Below are 15,294 nucleotides of genomic sequence, written 5' to 3' on the forward strand. Positions count from 1 at the left end.
AAGGGGTCTTTTAAATTGTCCTTTAAAATAAAATTATTTTTGCGTTGTGTGCCCACCCCCCAAAGCATCATACAGATCATGTATCATACAATTGTGCACTTGAAACCTGTATAATATTATTAATCCTTGTCACCCCAATAAATTTAATTAAAAATGAAAAAGAAGGAAAGAAAAAATAAAAGTATTTTCAGTTTGCTTAAAAATTTTAAAGAAAACATTGCAATAGCAAGACATTATACAAAATTTATGATGAAATGGTTTATAATTCTAGATTAAATCCTCAAAAAATTCCCATGACTCTTATGCAAAAGCTCTCAGACCATATTCTACAAAATATTTACAATCTGCATCCTAGAAAAGGGTTGAAATTTCCATGTTTTTTTCTGTCAATTTAGCACTTTACTCTTTTTTTATTCTTAGAGATAAAATAACTTGTCATGTTACATAGCATAAGTAATTGGTGAATTAGGACTAATATCTTGAGTACCAACATAAAAATATTTTTGACATGGGTCATTGTAGAAACTTTATTGGTAGATGCCAACAGAAAATTGTAGGGGGAAAAACACAATTAAGGAATACAATGCATTTTAACTCTTTTAGATGGTTTGATTGTGAGATTATCTGAAATAATTTCAAAACACAGAGTTATGTACAACTCTGTGGGGATTCATTACCACACAAGGAAAAATTTTCTGTGAAAGAGGAGAGAAGTTCATTACTACCTCTACCCAGGACAGGGTACCTGTCTCTATCTATAGGTTTGGAAATAGTTCTCATGTACTTCAAGCCAGACATAGCGAACTTGGGTCCTGCTATGTACTGAGTGTGTACCTCCCCTCCAAATCCAAATGTTGAAGCCTTAACCCCCAAAGTGGTGCGTATTTGGAAGGGAGGCCTTGGGAAGAAATGAGGTATAGATGAGCTTGTGAGGTGCTGTCCCCATGTTGGGATAACCGTCCCTGTAAGAAGAGAAAGAGGGACCAGAGCTTCTCTCTCTCTCTCTCTCTCTCTCTCTCTCTCTCTTTCTCTCCCTCTCCCCACCCCCGATGTGAAGACACTGACAGGAAGAGGGTCCTCACCAGGAACCAGGAAGCAAGCCAGTTAGCACTTTGATTTTTAGACTTGCAGCCTCTCAAACTGTGAGAAATAAATGTTTGTTGTTTAAGTGCCCCAGCACGTGATATTTTGTTACAGCAGCCCAAGCTGACTAATACTGCATATAAATTGGTTAAGTATTCACTAGAAAAAGTAAACAAACGAACAACACACCAAACCAGACTTAATCTGATGTAACAAATTACAGGACACCAGATCCTTTTACGCAGACAACAGTTATGGCTCCATCCTTGGGCCAGGGTGGCTCTTAGTTATAGGACAAACCATTGGCTTTGGTTATTTAATAAGCAAGAAAAAAAAAGAGGAAAAGTTGGCTTTAAGAGTCTTTGGAGCCCCCGACTGGTATGGCTCAGTCAGTTGGGCTTCATCCCACAAACCAAAGGGTCGCCAGTTCTATTCTGAGTCCCGGCACATACCTGGATTGTGGGCCAGGTCCCTGGTTGGGGGTGTGAGAGGCAACCAATGGATTTTTCTCTAGTACGTTGATGTTTCTCTCCCTCTCTTTTTCCCTCCCTTCCCCTTCACTAAAAGTAAATAAATAAAACCTTGAAAAACAATAAGAACCTTAGGAGGATAAGGAAAGACCTTGAAACAGGGTAAGTTGTTTCTTTGTGGATTATTTTTTATGAGAAATATTTCTATTCTAAATATGGCTTTGGTCTGCTCTGTGAGTGAAAACCTGTTGTCAGGGGAGATATCAGTGTGTTGCTGGTCGAGGATCAAAAGTTTAAGAAGGGCCAAAAGTTTAAGAAACTGTTTTCATGAGAGCCTTGGTGAGACTCTGGGTATGATGTCTGCTTCTGTGGAGTCTGGCTGACTGAGGGAGTGTGTGTGTGCGCATGTGTGCACATGGGTGCATGTGCTTGTTACCATGGCCACAGGGTGTTAGTGTGATGAGGCCAAACCTGCTCTAGCATCACAGAATTGCTTTGGGAGCAAGACTTCTCACAGAGACAGCAGAAAACGTGACACAATGTCTTGATCGAGAGACTGAATCAAAGATATGAAATTGACCTTTCTTCTGTTGCAAGTGAGATATCATGATTCTCAGAAGTGAGCATACGGCAGTAAGAAGGAAGTGTGTGTTTCCACTGCAATTTGGGTGCATATGTTAATGTGACCTCAGGGAGACTATGAAGCCAAGAATGCGCATGTGCTTTTATAGGGATAGGCTACAGATAGAAATAGAGATGAAAATGAAGATAAAAATGGGGATGGAGAGACTGAGGTAGAGACAGAAAGGCTGGGTAGCCTGGCAGTGGAGGAGGAGAGAGGATGGGAGAGTTAGATGGGGTGCCTACATGGGAGAGCTGGGTGGGAGAATGAGAAAGAAATAGGGCTGGAAACAGAAACGCACAGAGGGATGAAGGCAGTCAGAAGATGGGGAAGAGAGTGGGGTGAGCAGGGGATCATGTGATCAGCTGTTGAGACAGAAGAAGACATAAACATCTACTCTATAGCTACCCTAAAACTCTCAACAGCCAAGGAAGGATAATGGGGTAGACTTGATTTTGCCAATTTTTTGAAATATAAGTCAGTCAGAAAAGAAAAATGTCCTCCAATGAATTTGTGGGTTTTATGTTTGGCAAGATACTACAGTGTTAGTATAAATAAGTTCAGGATAACAAGTGTAGGTATCATTGTTCTGCTTCTGTTTTCAGTTTTCGAGGTGACCCAGGAAAAGAAGAAAATCACAAGTACATTGGAGAAAATTTTAAAAAGAACAAAAATGCTCTTACACATTAAGGTTATAAAGAAGCAGTTGTGGAAGTAGTAATTTTCTGGGTCTTTCAAAATAATACTATAGATACAAACGTGCAAAGTAGGGAAATCATGTGGACTTCAGATTCATGTCTGGATTAAAACCTCAGCAACAATTTATGAAGAGGAATGCTATAAAATAGCCAGTTTTAAGCACTTATCGCAGTGCCAGAAGTTCATCATTACTTTTTCCCCCAGCGATGTCTTTAGTGCTGTCACAAAATAAGGAAATATGTAGACTCTTTGCTGTTATTCTTATCAAGCATTTCTCTGTGGTGCTTGGCCCTGCGCTTAGAGCTATTAGGATTTATAAAGAAATTCCATGAATTAGCACATGCCTTATTAAAGACTTTGCAATGTTATTGGGAAGCTGAGGTAGGAAACAGTCCAAAATAATTTAAGTCAGGCTGAACCTCACTTAGGCTACAGGTTGTGGGCAGGTGCCGAGATCTCAGATTCTACTGCGCTCGCAGCAGGGAAACCAGAGAAGGTGGGGGATGGCCCTGAAGGAGGGGCTCCGGGGAACGGCTGACATTCCCGGAGCGTTTGCTAGAGGGCAGGCACAGTGTTTCACATGTGGTCAGAAGTGACTTCATGAAGGAGAGAGGCTGGGACACAGGAAAGGTAGAGCTGGATGTTTAGATGGGAAGTAGCAGGGGCGAGGTCACGAAGCAGGGCTGGGAGAGACCAGAAAAAATGTACACATTTGCAAAGCCTATTCCCACAGCCAGTTGTCACATAACTATGTAAAGTACTGTGAAACAATAATAAAGCAGTGTTGACAAACAGATTTGAAAATCAACTCTTGGAAGATCATTGCTCCACCAAAGCCCCTCACATGCTGTACGCCGCGGCACGCATTCAGACGTTCCCTTCTTTTTAAGTACACAGTACATAGGTAAGAGTGTCCCAGGTTTACTTTAAAAACTTTCACAAAGATATTCAAACTATTTTTTTAAATAAAAAATTAATTATAAATTATTTTCACCAATCAGATTAGAAATCACTATTCACTTTAAGATGGGTTATAGTGTGAGGAATGGGCATTCACATAGGCTCTTGGTATATATTAAAATTATAAATGTGTTTATCTGTTGACTAGCACCCACTTCTAGAAATTTATCCTAAAAAAATCACACAAATGTAAAAGATATAGGCTCAAGGACTTTCAATGTGGTATTTCATATAATACCAAACAATTGGAAACCACATAAATGATCCTCTACAGGCTACTAATTTATGATTTATAATTTATAAATAATTTTATTATATTTATAACAAAAATTATTCATCCATTAAAATGACTGTAGCTCTGTAACTACTGACATGGAAAGATGTGCTATGTGAAACAGGAGCATACAGACCAGTCTCTCACAAAATCGTTCTTGTGAAATTCTGAGCCTACATGAAGAAAAGTGGCAATTAATACATTAGTGAGGACTTTACCAAGATTGTGAGATTTAAGGTAATTTTTACTTTCTTTACACTTGTAAGAGATTTACTGTTATTATTTATAATCAGCATATAATTTTTAACAGTATGAAAAAATAACTCTATTTTCATTTCAGGAAAGAACAGCCTTCCCAGTGGATGACAATGCAATAGTGTAAGTGGTTGGGGGCTGGCACCTGCCGAGACCGAGAAATGAGAGGCACTTGCTGCCTTTCCACAGGGGAGAATCGGAATGTGGTCCCTCCTCCAGAGAACTCCCTTCTCATCAAGTGACTTTCGGGAGGGATTATAGGAGGGATAATCCCAGTTCATCCTCTATACAGACACATTGTTCTAGTCTTCGGTCTTTGCCGGACTGTGAGCGTTTCAAGGCCTGGGAAAATGTCTTACTAACATTTTTTTTTTTTTTTTTTGCCTCCAAAGTCTCTTACAGACACACAGTAAGCAGTTAATTTGTACAGTGGGACTGAAATACATTGTCTTGTTCTGTTTGCTTCTGAACTATAAGAGACTTTGGGGGAATCCCTTATCAAAAACCACTCACTGGGTTCTGCCATGCACACTGTGGGCACAGATCTCAGCAGAAGGATCCTCTAACTGAAATCCGATGACTGTCCCATTGTCAGTATTTATTCTTACAAATGCAATGTACTTTTTGGCTTGCATATTTTTTCATCAGCATTATAAGAGATTAATTTTATTGTAATGTAGCTATGTTGGAATTTGTTGTATATTAGTATTTATGTTCAAAGTTGTTACAATGTACAAATACAGTCACTGATACAACCTAATGTCAGTGTCAATAACCTCAGAATGATCAGTGCCCTGCCACCACCGCTAATTTTCTACCAAAACACCTACGAGAGGAGACAAGACCCTGCTATGAACTCCTCAGATAACATTCTTTGCCAGGGCAGGCCATGCCTTGCCTCTTTCTGTTTAGAATCTAAACAAACGCAAAAATGAAGATCCAGCACCAATTCTCCTTTTCATATGGCACACACACTAGTACCTATGAAATAATGGGATGAATATTTCATCCAGATTCCTGGAACTGACGTGAAGTAACTGTTCCTGACTCTAGCTTTCTGTGTATTCCTCCCCAGAGGCAATGTGAGCTAATGCTATACACAGGTGACAGTTAAACCGATAGGATTGACAGTGTCCCTGACGAGTAACTGCGACCACAGTGAAAGCGGCACTTCCACGCTGTGCACGTAATGACGTATGGGCTCGAACTAAGTAAACACAGAACTCTGGGAAGTTCTCTTTACCTTGGCCAGGTGAGAGTTGATCCATTTTGTGAAAGTGCGTTTTTGTACTATCTCTTGCTCATCTAGAAGAGAAAATAAAATCTCATTAGATAACACAGTATGTCATGAAGTTATATCATGAAAAAATTCATATTCATAGTTAGACAACTCCAGAAAAAATTATAATATTATTTTATCTTCTAACTCACTTTTATCAATTATTGCTTAAAAGAAGAGCTGGTACAAGTTCAAGTATATTAATCAATTAGGCTATTTCTTTCAGAATTATTAGCAAGTGCTTAAAAATTTACAGTATGTTAGCTCTACGTTTACTTTCATTCACTTACTGGAAGTTGACTGGACAATTATACCTCTATAAAGCGATTTGTAAAAAGCTCAGTGAGAGCAACTAAATGCCAAGTTGTATACTGCATGCAAAGGGATACAAAAAGATGAACAAGGCAACGTCTCTGCCATGAACCATCTAGAGGTGGAGATAGACAAGTAAGGACATATGCATAGTTTAGGGTTATACAGCAACGCACTAAGATAGAGCTGTACACACGAGGCCCGCTATTGGGTGAGCTCCAAAGAGTCCCCCTTGCAGAGTCCACACCTCCAAGTAGGCAGACTTCAGGCAGAGCCTGGGACTTGCTTCGAAGAAATAGAATATGGCAAAGGTGACGGGATGCGGCACCCGTGAACATATTACTTTATGTAAGATCGCACCTTGGCTGCCTGGAGCGAGGGGTCTCCTTCTGGCTCGAAGCAGCCCCGGCGCGTGCTGTGAGCACCACGGGGAGGGCCGCATGGCAGGAGAGTGAGGCTGCCTTTAGGAGGGAGAACGAGGAGGGCCTCCGGCCAAGAGCCAGTGAGAAGCGGGGGCTCTGAGTCTTACTGCAGCAAGGAACTGGATTCTGTTCACAATCCGAATGAGCTGGAAAGTGGGTTCCTCCCTATTCAGTCTCCAGGTAAGAACGCAGCCGACTGGCCTGAGAGCCGATACTTGAGACCCTGAGCAGAAGATGCATTTAAGCTGCACATGGACTCCTGACCCACCAAAGTCTGGAGATAGTAAATGAACGTTGTTTCAAATCGTTAAGTTTGGGGGAAAACAGGAGGATACTGGGGCTCAGAGAGGACATGCAGACCAGGTGCTATAGCCCTGGCCCTCCTCATTAATTATGACATGTTCATGCATTGGGATTTTACTTAAGACTTCACCTTGGAGAATCAAGTCTTCTGATTGAAGTATAACAAAAATGTGTCAAAGCTTTCTTTACACATCATTATTAAAATGGAAAAGGTTAAAAATGAAGAGGGAATCTTAAGAGCTGCAAAAGAAAGACAGTTGCCCACAGGGGAGTTCTGATAAAGCTGTCAACACTGATTTCTCAACAGAAATACTTCAGGCCAGAAAAAAATGGCATGAAATATTCAAAGTGATGAAAAGCAAGAAGCTAAAACCAAAACTACTCTAGCAAGAAAGGCTATCATTTAAAATTGAACATGAAATCAAGAATTTCCCAGACAACAAAAAAAGAAAGAAAGAAAGAAACCCACTAAAGGAGTTATTACCATCAAATAAGTATTACAAGAAATATTAAAGGGTCTTTCTTAAGAAGAAAAATAAAACAAAGAAAGAGAGGGGGAGGGGAACATAGGTATAAAAAATAAAATAGCAATAAACAAATACCTATCAATAATTATTTTAAGTGTAAATGGCTTAAATGTTCCAATCAAGACACAGGGTAGCTAAATGGATAAGAAGACAAGACCTATATATATGCTACCTACTAGCGGCCTACCTCAGAACAAAAGGTATACACAAACTAAAAGTAAAGGGATGGAAAAAGATATTCCGTGCATATGGAAAGCGGGGGAAAAAGCTGGTGTAGCTATACTTATTTCTGACAAAATAGACTTTAAAACCAAGGCTATAGTAAAAGACAAAGAAGGACACTACATATTGATAAAGGGAACAATCCAACAAGAGGGTATAACCCTAGTAAACATGTACACACCCAAAATATGTACCTAACATGTACATAAATGGAGTGATTTACAGTGAAACAGTCATAGGAGGGGATTTTGACAACCCATTGACATCAATGGATAGATTTTCCAGACAGAAAATCAACAAGGAAATGGCTGCCTTAAATGTCACACTAGACAAGATGTACTTAATGGATATTTACAGAGCATCTCATCCCAAAACAGCAGAACTTACCTTCTTTCAAGTGCACATGAAACATTGTCTAGGATAGACCATATTTTAGGACACAAAACAAGACACTGAATTCAAGGAAACTGAAATCATATCAAGTATCTTCTCTGACCACAGTGCTATGAAACTAGAAATCAATTTTAAGAAAAAAAACTGAAAACACACAAAGACATGAAGGCTAAATAACATATAACTAGACTATGAATGTGGAGACAATGATATTAAGGAATAAATCAAGTGACCTTGAGACAAATGAAAACGAACACACAACAACACAAAAGTTATGGGACACAGTAAAAACGGTCCTAAGAGGGAAATTCATAGCATTACAGGTCTTCCTCGATAAGCAAGAAAATTCTCAAATAAAAGATTTAACTTTACACCTAAAAGTAGTAAAAAAAACAACAAACGAAGCCCAAAATAAGTAGAAGGTAGGAAGTAATATAGATTAGAGTGAAAATAAATGTAAAGATTAAAAAAATACAAAGGTTCAATGAAACCAAGAACTAGTTCTTTGAAAAGATAAACAAGAGTGACAACCTTTAGCCAGACTTATAAAGAAAAAAAGAGAAGATTTAAATAAATAAAATCAGAAATGAAAGAGAGGTAACAACTGACACCAGAGAAATAACAAAGGATTGTAAGAAAATATTATAAATAATTATATGTCAACCAACGGGACAACCTGGACTAAATGGATAAATTCCTAGAAACATACAATCTTCCAAAAGTGAATCAGGAAAATCAGAAAATTGGAATAGACCAATTATAACTAATTAAATCAAAGCAATAATAAAAAAAACTCCCAGCAAATAAATGTCCTGGACTGGATGGCTTTGCAAGTGAATTTTACCAAACACTCAATGGAGAACTAACACCTATCCTTCTTGAGCTATTCCAAAAATATTCAAGAGAAGGAAAGACTTCCAAGCTCATTTTATGTGGTCAGCATTATCATAATTCCAAAACTACAAAGAAAGAAAATTATAGGCCAATAGCCTTGATGAGCATAGATACAAAAATTCTCAACAAAATATTGGCAAACCAGACCCAGCAAAACATTAAAACTGTCATACACTATAATCAAGTGGGATTTATTCTGGAATGCAAGGTTGATACAATATCTTCAAATCAATACACGTGACATACCACATATATAAAATAAAGAACAAAATCACATGATTACATTAATAGATGCAAAAAAGACATCTGATAAATTCCAGCACCTATTTATTATAAAAAAATCTCAGCAAAGCGGAAATAGAGGGAACATACCTCAATGTAATAAAGGCCATATATGACAAACCCACAACCAGCATCATACGCAACAGGCAAAAACTATAAGCATTTCTCTTATGATCAGGAGCAAGAAAAGCATGTCCGCTTTCACCACTCTTATTCAACATAGTACTAAAAGTTCTGGCTGCTGCAATCAGATAAGAAAAAGAAGTAAGATGTATACAAGTTAGAAAGTAAAAAATAAAACTGTCATTATTTGCTGATGACATATTACTGTATATAGAAAACCCTAAAAACTCCACCAAAAAACTACTACAACTGATAAATGAATTCAGTAAGGCAGCAAGATAAAAAATTAGTATTGAGAAATCAGAGGCACTTTTATATACCAATAACAAACTATCAGAAAGGGGAACTAAGAAAACAATCCCATTTTCATTTGCAACAACAAAAAAACACAAGGTATTTAGGAATAAACTTAACCAAGGTGGTAAAAGACCTGTACTCAGAAAATTATAAGATACAGAGGGAAAAAATGGTGAAGATACATGTAAGTGGAAGCATATAGTGTGTTCATGAATAGAAAATATTAACATCATTAAAATGTCCATACTACCCAAAGCAATCTATAGATTTAACTCAGTTCTTATCAAAATACCAATGGTATATTTCACAGAGCTAGAAAAAATATTCCAAAACTGTACTTGGAACCACAAAAGACTCTGAATATTCTCAGCAATCTTGAGAAAAAAGAACAAAGTTGGAGGTATCACCCAACTGATATCAAACTATACTAAAAGGTCATAGTAATTAAAACACCATGGTACTGGAATAAAAACAGACACATAGATCAATGAAACAGAACAGAGATTCCAGAAATAAACCCATGCCTTTATGGTCAAGTAATATTTGACAAAGAATACAAGAACATAGTATATAATTGGATAAAAACAGTCTATTCAATGAACGGTTTGGGGAAAATTGGACAGGTATGTGCAAAAAAAAAAAAAAAAAAAGAAGTAGACCACCTTCTTACACCATACAAAAGAATAAAATGGACTAAAGACTTAAATGTAGACTCAAAACCATAAAAATCCCAGGAGTAAACATAGGCAGTAAAATCTCTAACATTTCTCTTAGGAATTTTTTTTCCAACATTTCTCCTTGGGCAAGGGAAACAAAAGAAAAATAAACAAATGGGACTACATCAAACTAAAAATGCTTTGCATAGCAAAGGAAGTAATCAATAAAAATGAAAAGACATTTCGCTGAATGGGAGAACATATTCACCAATGATACATCTGATAAGGGGTTAATATCCAAATTATAAAGAACTGACACAACTCAACAACCCAAAAATAAACAATACAATTGAAAAATGGGCAAAGGACCTGAATAGACACTTCTCCAAAGAGGACACACAGATGGCCAATAGACATATGAAAAGATTCTCAACCTCACTAATCATCAGAGAAATGTAAATTAAAACCACAATGAGATATCACCTCATACCTGTCAGAATGGCTATCATTAATAAATCTACAAATCACAAGTGTTAGTCAGGATGTGGAGAAATGGGAACTCTGTACACCGTTGGTTGGAATGCAGATTGGTGCAGTCACTGTGGAAAATATTATGGAGTTTCCTTAAAAAATTAAAAATTGAACTGCCTTATGAACCAGTGACCCCATTTCTGAGAACATATCCATAGAAACCTGAAACACTGATTCGAAAGAACATTTGCTCCCCTACGTTCATTGCAGTGCTATTCACAATATTCAAGATTTGGAAGCAGCCTAAGTGCCCACGAGTAGATGAGTGGATAAAAAGCCATGGTACAGTTACAAGACGGAATACTACTCGGCAAAAAAGGAAGGAAGTCTTACCTTTTGCAACAGCTTGGAAGGTCATAGAAGGTATTATGCTAAGTGAAATAAGCCAATCAGAGAAAGACAAGTACCGAATGGTTTTACTCATATGTGGAATCTAATGAACAAAATAAACTGACAAAAAAAAAATAGAAACAGACTCATAGATACAGAGAACACATCGACAGCGGTCAGAGAGGAGGGGGATTAGGGGGCTGGGTGAAGTAGGTGAAGGGATTAAGCAAAAAACCAACCAACCTCATAGACACAGACAACACTATGGTGATTATCAGAGAGAAAAGGTGTCAGGCCAGGCAGAAGAGGGCTTAGGACAGAAAATTGGTGACAAGAGGAGAGTGGACTTTGGGCAGCAAATACACATCCAATATACAGATGATGTATTAAAGAACTGTAACTTGAAACCTATATAATTTTATTAACCAACTTCACCCAAAAAAAATTTAATAAAAATAAAAATAGTTAAGTTTGTGATGATCTTTTTATGCAAAAAGAGAAAACTAACATTGAAAGAAAAACAGGGAACGTGGTGCAGGAAGGCTCTAATTAAGAGGCATGAAAGTTACCGCCAGAGAGGGGCAAACTGACGTCATTCAAAGAAAGGCTGACTTCTATTCACTCCGCCAACGTCTATTGGATATGGAGTGCTTGTAAAACACTGGACTAGATGTTGTGAGGAACACAGACAAACAATGCATCATTTCAGATCTGTACAGTTTGAAGGATGATGCTCATATCCATGTTTTGAGAGCTGAGCACTCCTGGGCTTCAGCTCAGAACACCTGCTTGCCAACTAGAACGTAAATCCAATGAGAACTGTAACATTGTTCTCATTGCCTACAAATATGACAGACAAATATTGTTGAATGAAGAACATCCATAATAAAACACTTTAATTTGGAGAAATTTTAGACATATCCATAAAATTTAAAGAGTGCCAGCATTTTAAGTATGCCTTTTATTTTAACTTTCAAGTACATACCCAAAACAAACCAGTACGAAATAGGAACACTCCTGTGTACCAGGCAGTAACATGTCTATCTCTATATCTGTATGTATAGACTACATTACATTATTATTTTAATTAGTTATTATATATCATTTGTATGATACATGTATTAACTTATTTAATTCCTATAACAAATATACAAGTATGAAGTATAACAATGCCCATTTTACAGATAAGAAAACAAAAGCACACAGGAGTTAAGCATTTTTACCAAAGTCACCCAGTGCCACAGCCAAGTTTTAGACTCCACCTGCCCTCTTCCGATGCCACTATGCTGCTGCTCAAAGATCGCAGAGGAGTTGCTGCATAAGTTATATCAAATAATAAATTCACAGTTAAATCAATTTGACTTTGAACTTAAAATCTTTAGGTTCTGTAAGTAAAGTCATGTAGCAACAAGATGATCTTAACTAATCAAACTAGATTTGATGACATTCAGAACTTTATCTGTAATACATAAAATCCAATCACACGTCTAAAACAGCCAATAGATATAGTTACACTGTAAAATTTTAAATTCAATTTGAGATCATATACTATTTTATAACTATCATAAGATGGCAATGGTTTTAAAAATCTTAACATAAATTAGCATAATATTAGTGTATAGACTCCTAAATTTAGGTATAGGATCTACTGATAATCTATTCCTTCCTGATTTTAAATCATTATACTTTTACTACTATCATCTTTAATGAAACAACACTGTCATTGTAACAGTCCCATCTGTTAGTAAATCTCTGAGTTTATATTTAGACTTTAGCTAAAAGATCTTCTTTTAGAAAGTTTAAATTATGATTTGGGTAGCATTTTTATATATATCTAAATGTCAAATTCTCTTCATGTTTCCTTTTATATTATGGCTGCAAAATCAAGAGTTTACTGGATCCTAACAACCTACTTTTTATCATCAGACACAGCCAGCTGAATTCTAAGAAAATATTTTCTGATTTTACTTACTCTTTTCACAAAAGAAAAATTCTTAAAACTCATCATGTTGGTCAGTAAATCCTTACTTTTGGTATAAAAATCTGAGTAATTCAGTCCAGAATTTGGTAATTTAATCTGATACCGACAGCATAAAATGCTTAAGTTGTGGAGATAATATGAACCATGCAATAAGTGTTTACAAAAGTGCCTAAAAATCTATTATGAATAATAGCACTACTTTATAATGCTGTTGATGAGGAACTGACCTAATGATCGTGATACAGGTTCATAAATTTCTCCTTGCGCAGTTGTATTTAAAGAAACATTATTTAAATGTATTTGATAGTTATTCTTAAGAATTTTCCTAATTTGAGTTTTTCAGAACAAGATGTAGTCTTACCAAGTGTTCATATATATGCATGATTAATAACTCTACTGAAATTATAAAAACTGCAATTCATCTAGATATTTTTCTGAGCATGTGTATTAGTTCTAAACCTAATAAAGTTGGATTATATCCCACAAGTAAACTCTGTTTTCTAGTTCTAAGGATCACAAAGAGTAAGAAAATGATCCCATTCTTAGGTTTTATTCTCTAATTTTGTTAATGGATCCTAAGATTCATCTAGTTCTTAAGCCAGTCACCTGAGGTCATCCTTGCCTTTTTATTCTTCCTCATCCCTCACCTTAGTCAATAAGGAATTGCTGTCAATTTTATTTCATGAATATGCCATGTTCGCAAATATCGGCTTAGTTAAGACACCATCATCTGCTGGATGCCCATTCATTTCTAGAACAGGCGGCAGGGACCACATCTGACTTATCCACCACTGTCTTATTCACCACTGCAAAGTAGATGCTTAATAAAGAAATGAATGGAGGAACTGGCTAAGGAAGTGCTGGGCACTAAGAAGCATGAACTGCCCTAAAGAAATGGTAATACAATGGAAGAGACAGTTATATTTATACTGATATAAATCATAGGTCAAAGCAATGTATCAGCTATTGTAATAAAGGAACATAGACAGTGCTGAGGGAAAATAAATACAGGAAGAAGTAATTCTCCCATAAGGTAGTGAGACAGGCTAGAAGGCCCAGAGAAGCTACAAAAGGAAGTGCCATGACATTGAACATCGACAGGTAATTTGCTGGTAGAGAACTTTGTAAGAAAAAGAGGCAATTTTTTTGTTTGTTTTGTTTTGTAAAGGATGGCATGTTTTGGTTGGATTATAAGCGAAGAAGGTTTAAGAAGGGACTGAAGATGAGCCTAGAATATAGGCAAGAAGCAGATTATTTAACCTTCAACTAACATGCCCAATAGTTAGTTCTCTGTTTCATAGTCAATGGGGAAGCCATCAGTGGTTTTGGACAGGACAAAGACATGATCACATGAGACCTGGGACACATACATACATATTCTGATGACTGTGTAGAGGTTTAATTGAAGGGAGAGGAGGCTGGGAGCTGGGAGCACACCACCAGAACACATGTTAAAGGTGCTGAATTGTATTCCAGGACAGCACCAACAGGGGTCAGACACATAAGACGGCTGCGAGGGAACCTGTCCAAAGGAAAATCAAAAGGGAGTAGAGAGACAGGAGCTATGGATGTTTCTATGTTTCTATCTTGAGTAACTAAATTACGACGCCACTAACCTAGGGAAAGAAAAAAAAAAAGAACTAGCAGGGTCAAGAGAGATTATGAGCATTCAAGCATATTGCCAAAGGCATCATGAAATGTCTGGCTGAGATGACAGCTTCAGCACAGAGAAGGGTTGGTGTTTGAGAAGCCAGATCACAAGGTGGGTGGTCTCAGATGGGACCTTACTAGGCTCTGATTTAAAGACAGGTGTTGATCCAGGTGAGTATTCTGGACAGAAGCAGCTCACACTCCCTCCCTCTCCTGTAACTTGGATCTGGATTCCTTCTCAAAGGTCAGTCCGTATGTATGTGCTGGGAGAAGGGGTGGCACTAATTATGAAAGTTCTCTAGCTCCCTTGAGGCTTTTGTCACTGGTTCTGCTTCAAAAGCAGTTTGTCCTACAGACGTCCGCAGCTGGAGGCTGCTGGGCCTTGAGCGGTATCTGCGTAGGAAGGCTACTGCACACACAGGGTCCTAGGTTACTGTTGTTGTAAGAAATAATCCCCAGATTCTGAGGCAATAAATGTCCCTTTCTGGAAATGAGCGAAAGATAAAGGGCGGTGGCTCTGAGATTGTTTCTATATTTCTTCTCCGTGTTTATAAATTTCCTCAGTATTTTGACATTTCAGGACAAGATCATGACACATAACGAAATGAAGCCCAACTTAAAAAGTGTGATGAAATTTGACCATCAAGACACTGTCACCCCAGCTATAATCAACAGCTTTCCTCCTGCTGAGTCATAATTGACAGTGACTTGCTGATTCACACAGCTGTG

At 37.4% G+C, this 15,294-nt stretch overlaps 1 protein-coding gene across 1 annotated transcript in view; it reads right to left on the reverse strand.

Annotated features, from left to right (window-relative positions):
- The window catches only part of SYNE1 (spectrin repeat containing nuclear envelope protein 1), a 414,665-nt gene that overhangs the window by 334,085 nt on the left and 65,286 nt on the right, over window positions 1-15,294 (reverse strand). Inside the window, exon 3 of the mRNA XM_054570132.1 lies at window positions 5,607-5,668. Coding sequence (XP_054426107.1) covers window positions 5,607-5,668 — 62 coding nt within the window. The remainder of the gene's footprint in view (window positions 1-5,606; window positions 5,669-15,294) is intronic.

Source organism: Pteronotus mesoamericanus, unplaced genomic scaffold (genome assembly GCF_021234165.1).
Source record: "Pteronotus mesoamericanus isolate MK-2021 breed Mesoamerican mustached bat unplaced genomic scaffold, CSHL_Meso_final contig_20, whole genome shotgun sequence".
Lineage (NCBI taxonomy): Eukaryota > Metazoa > Chordata > Mammalia > Chiroptera > Mormoopidae > Pteronotus > Pteronotus mesoamericanus.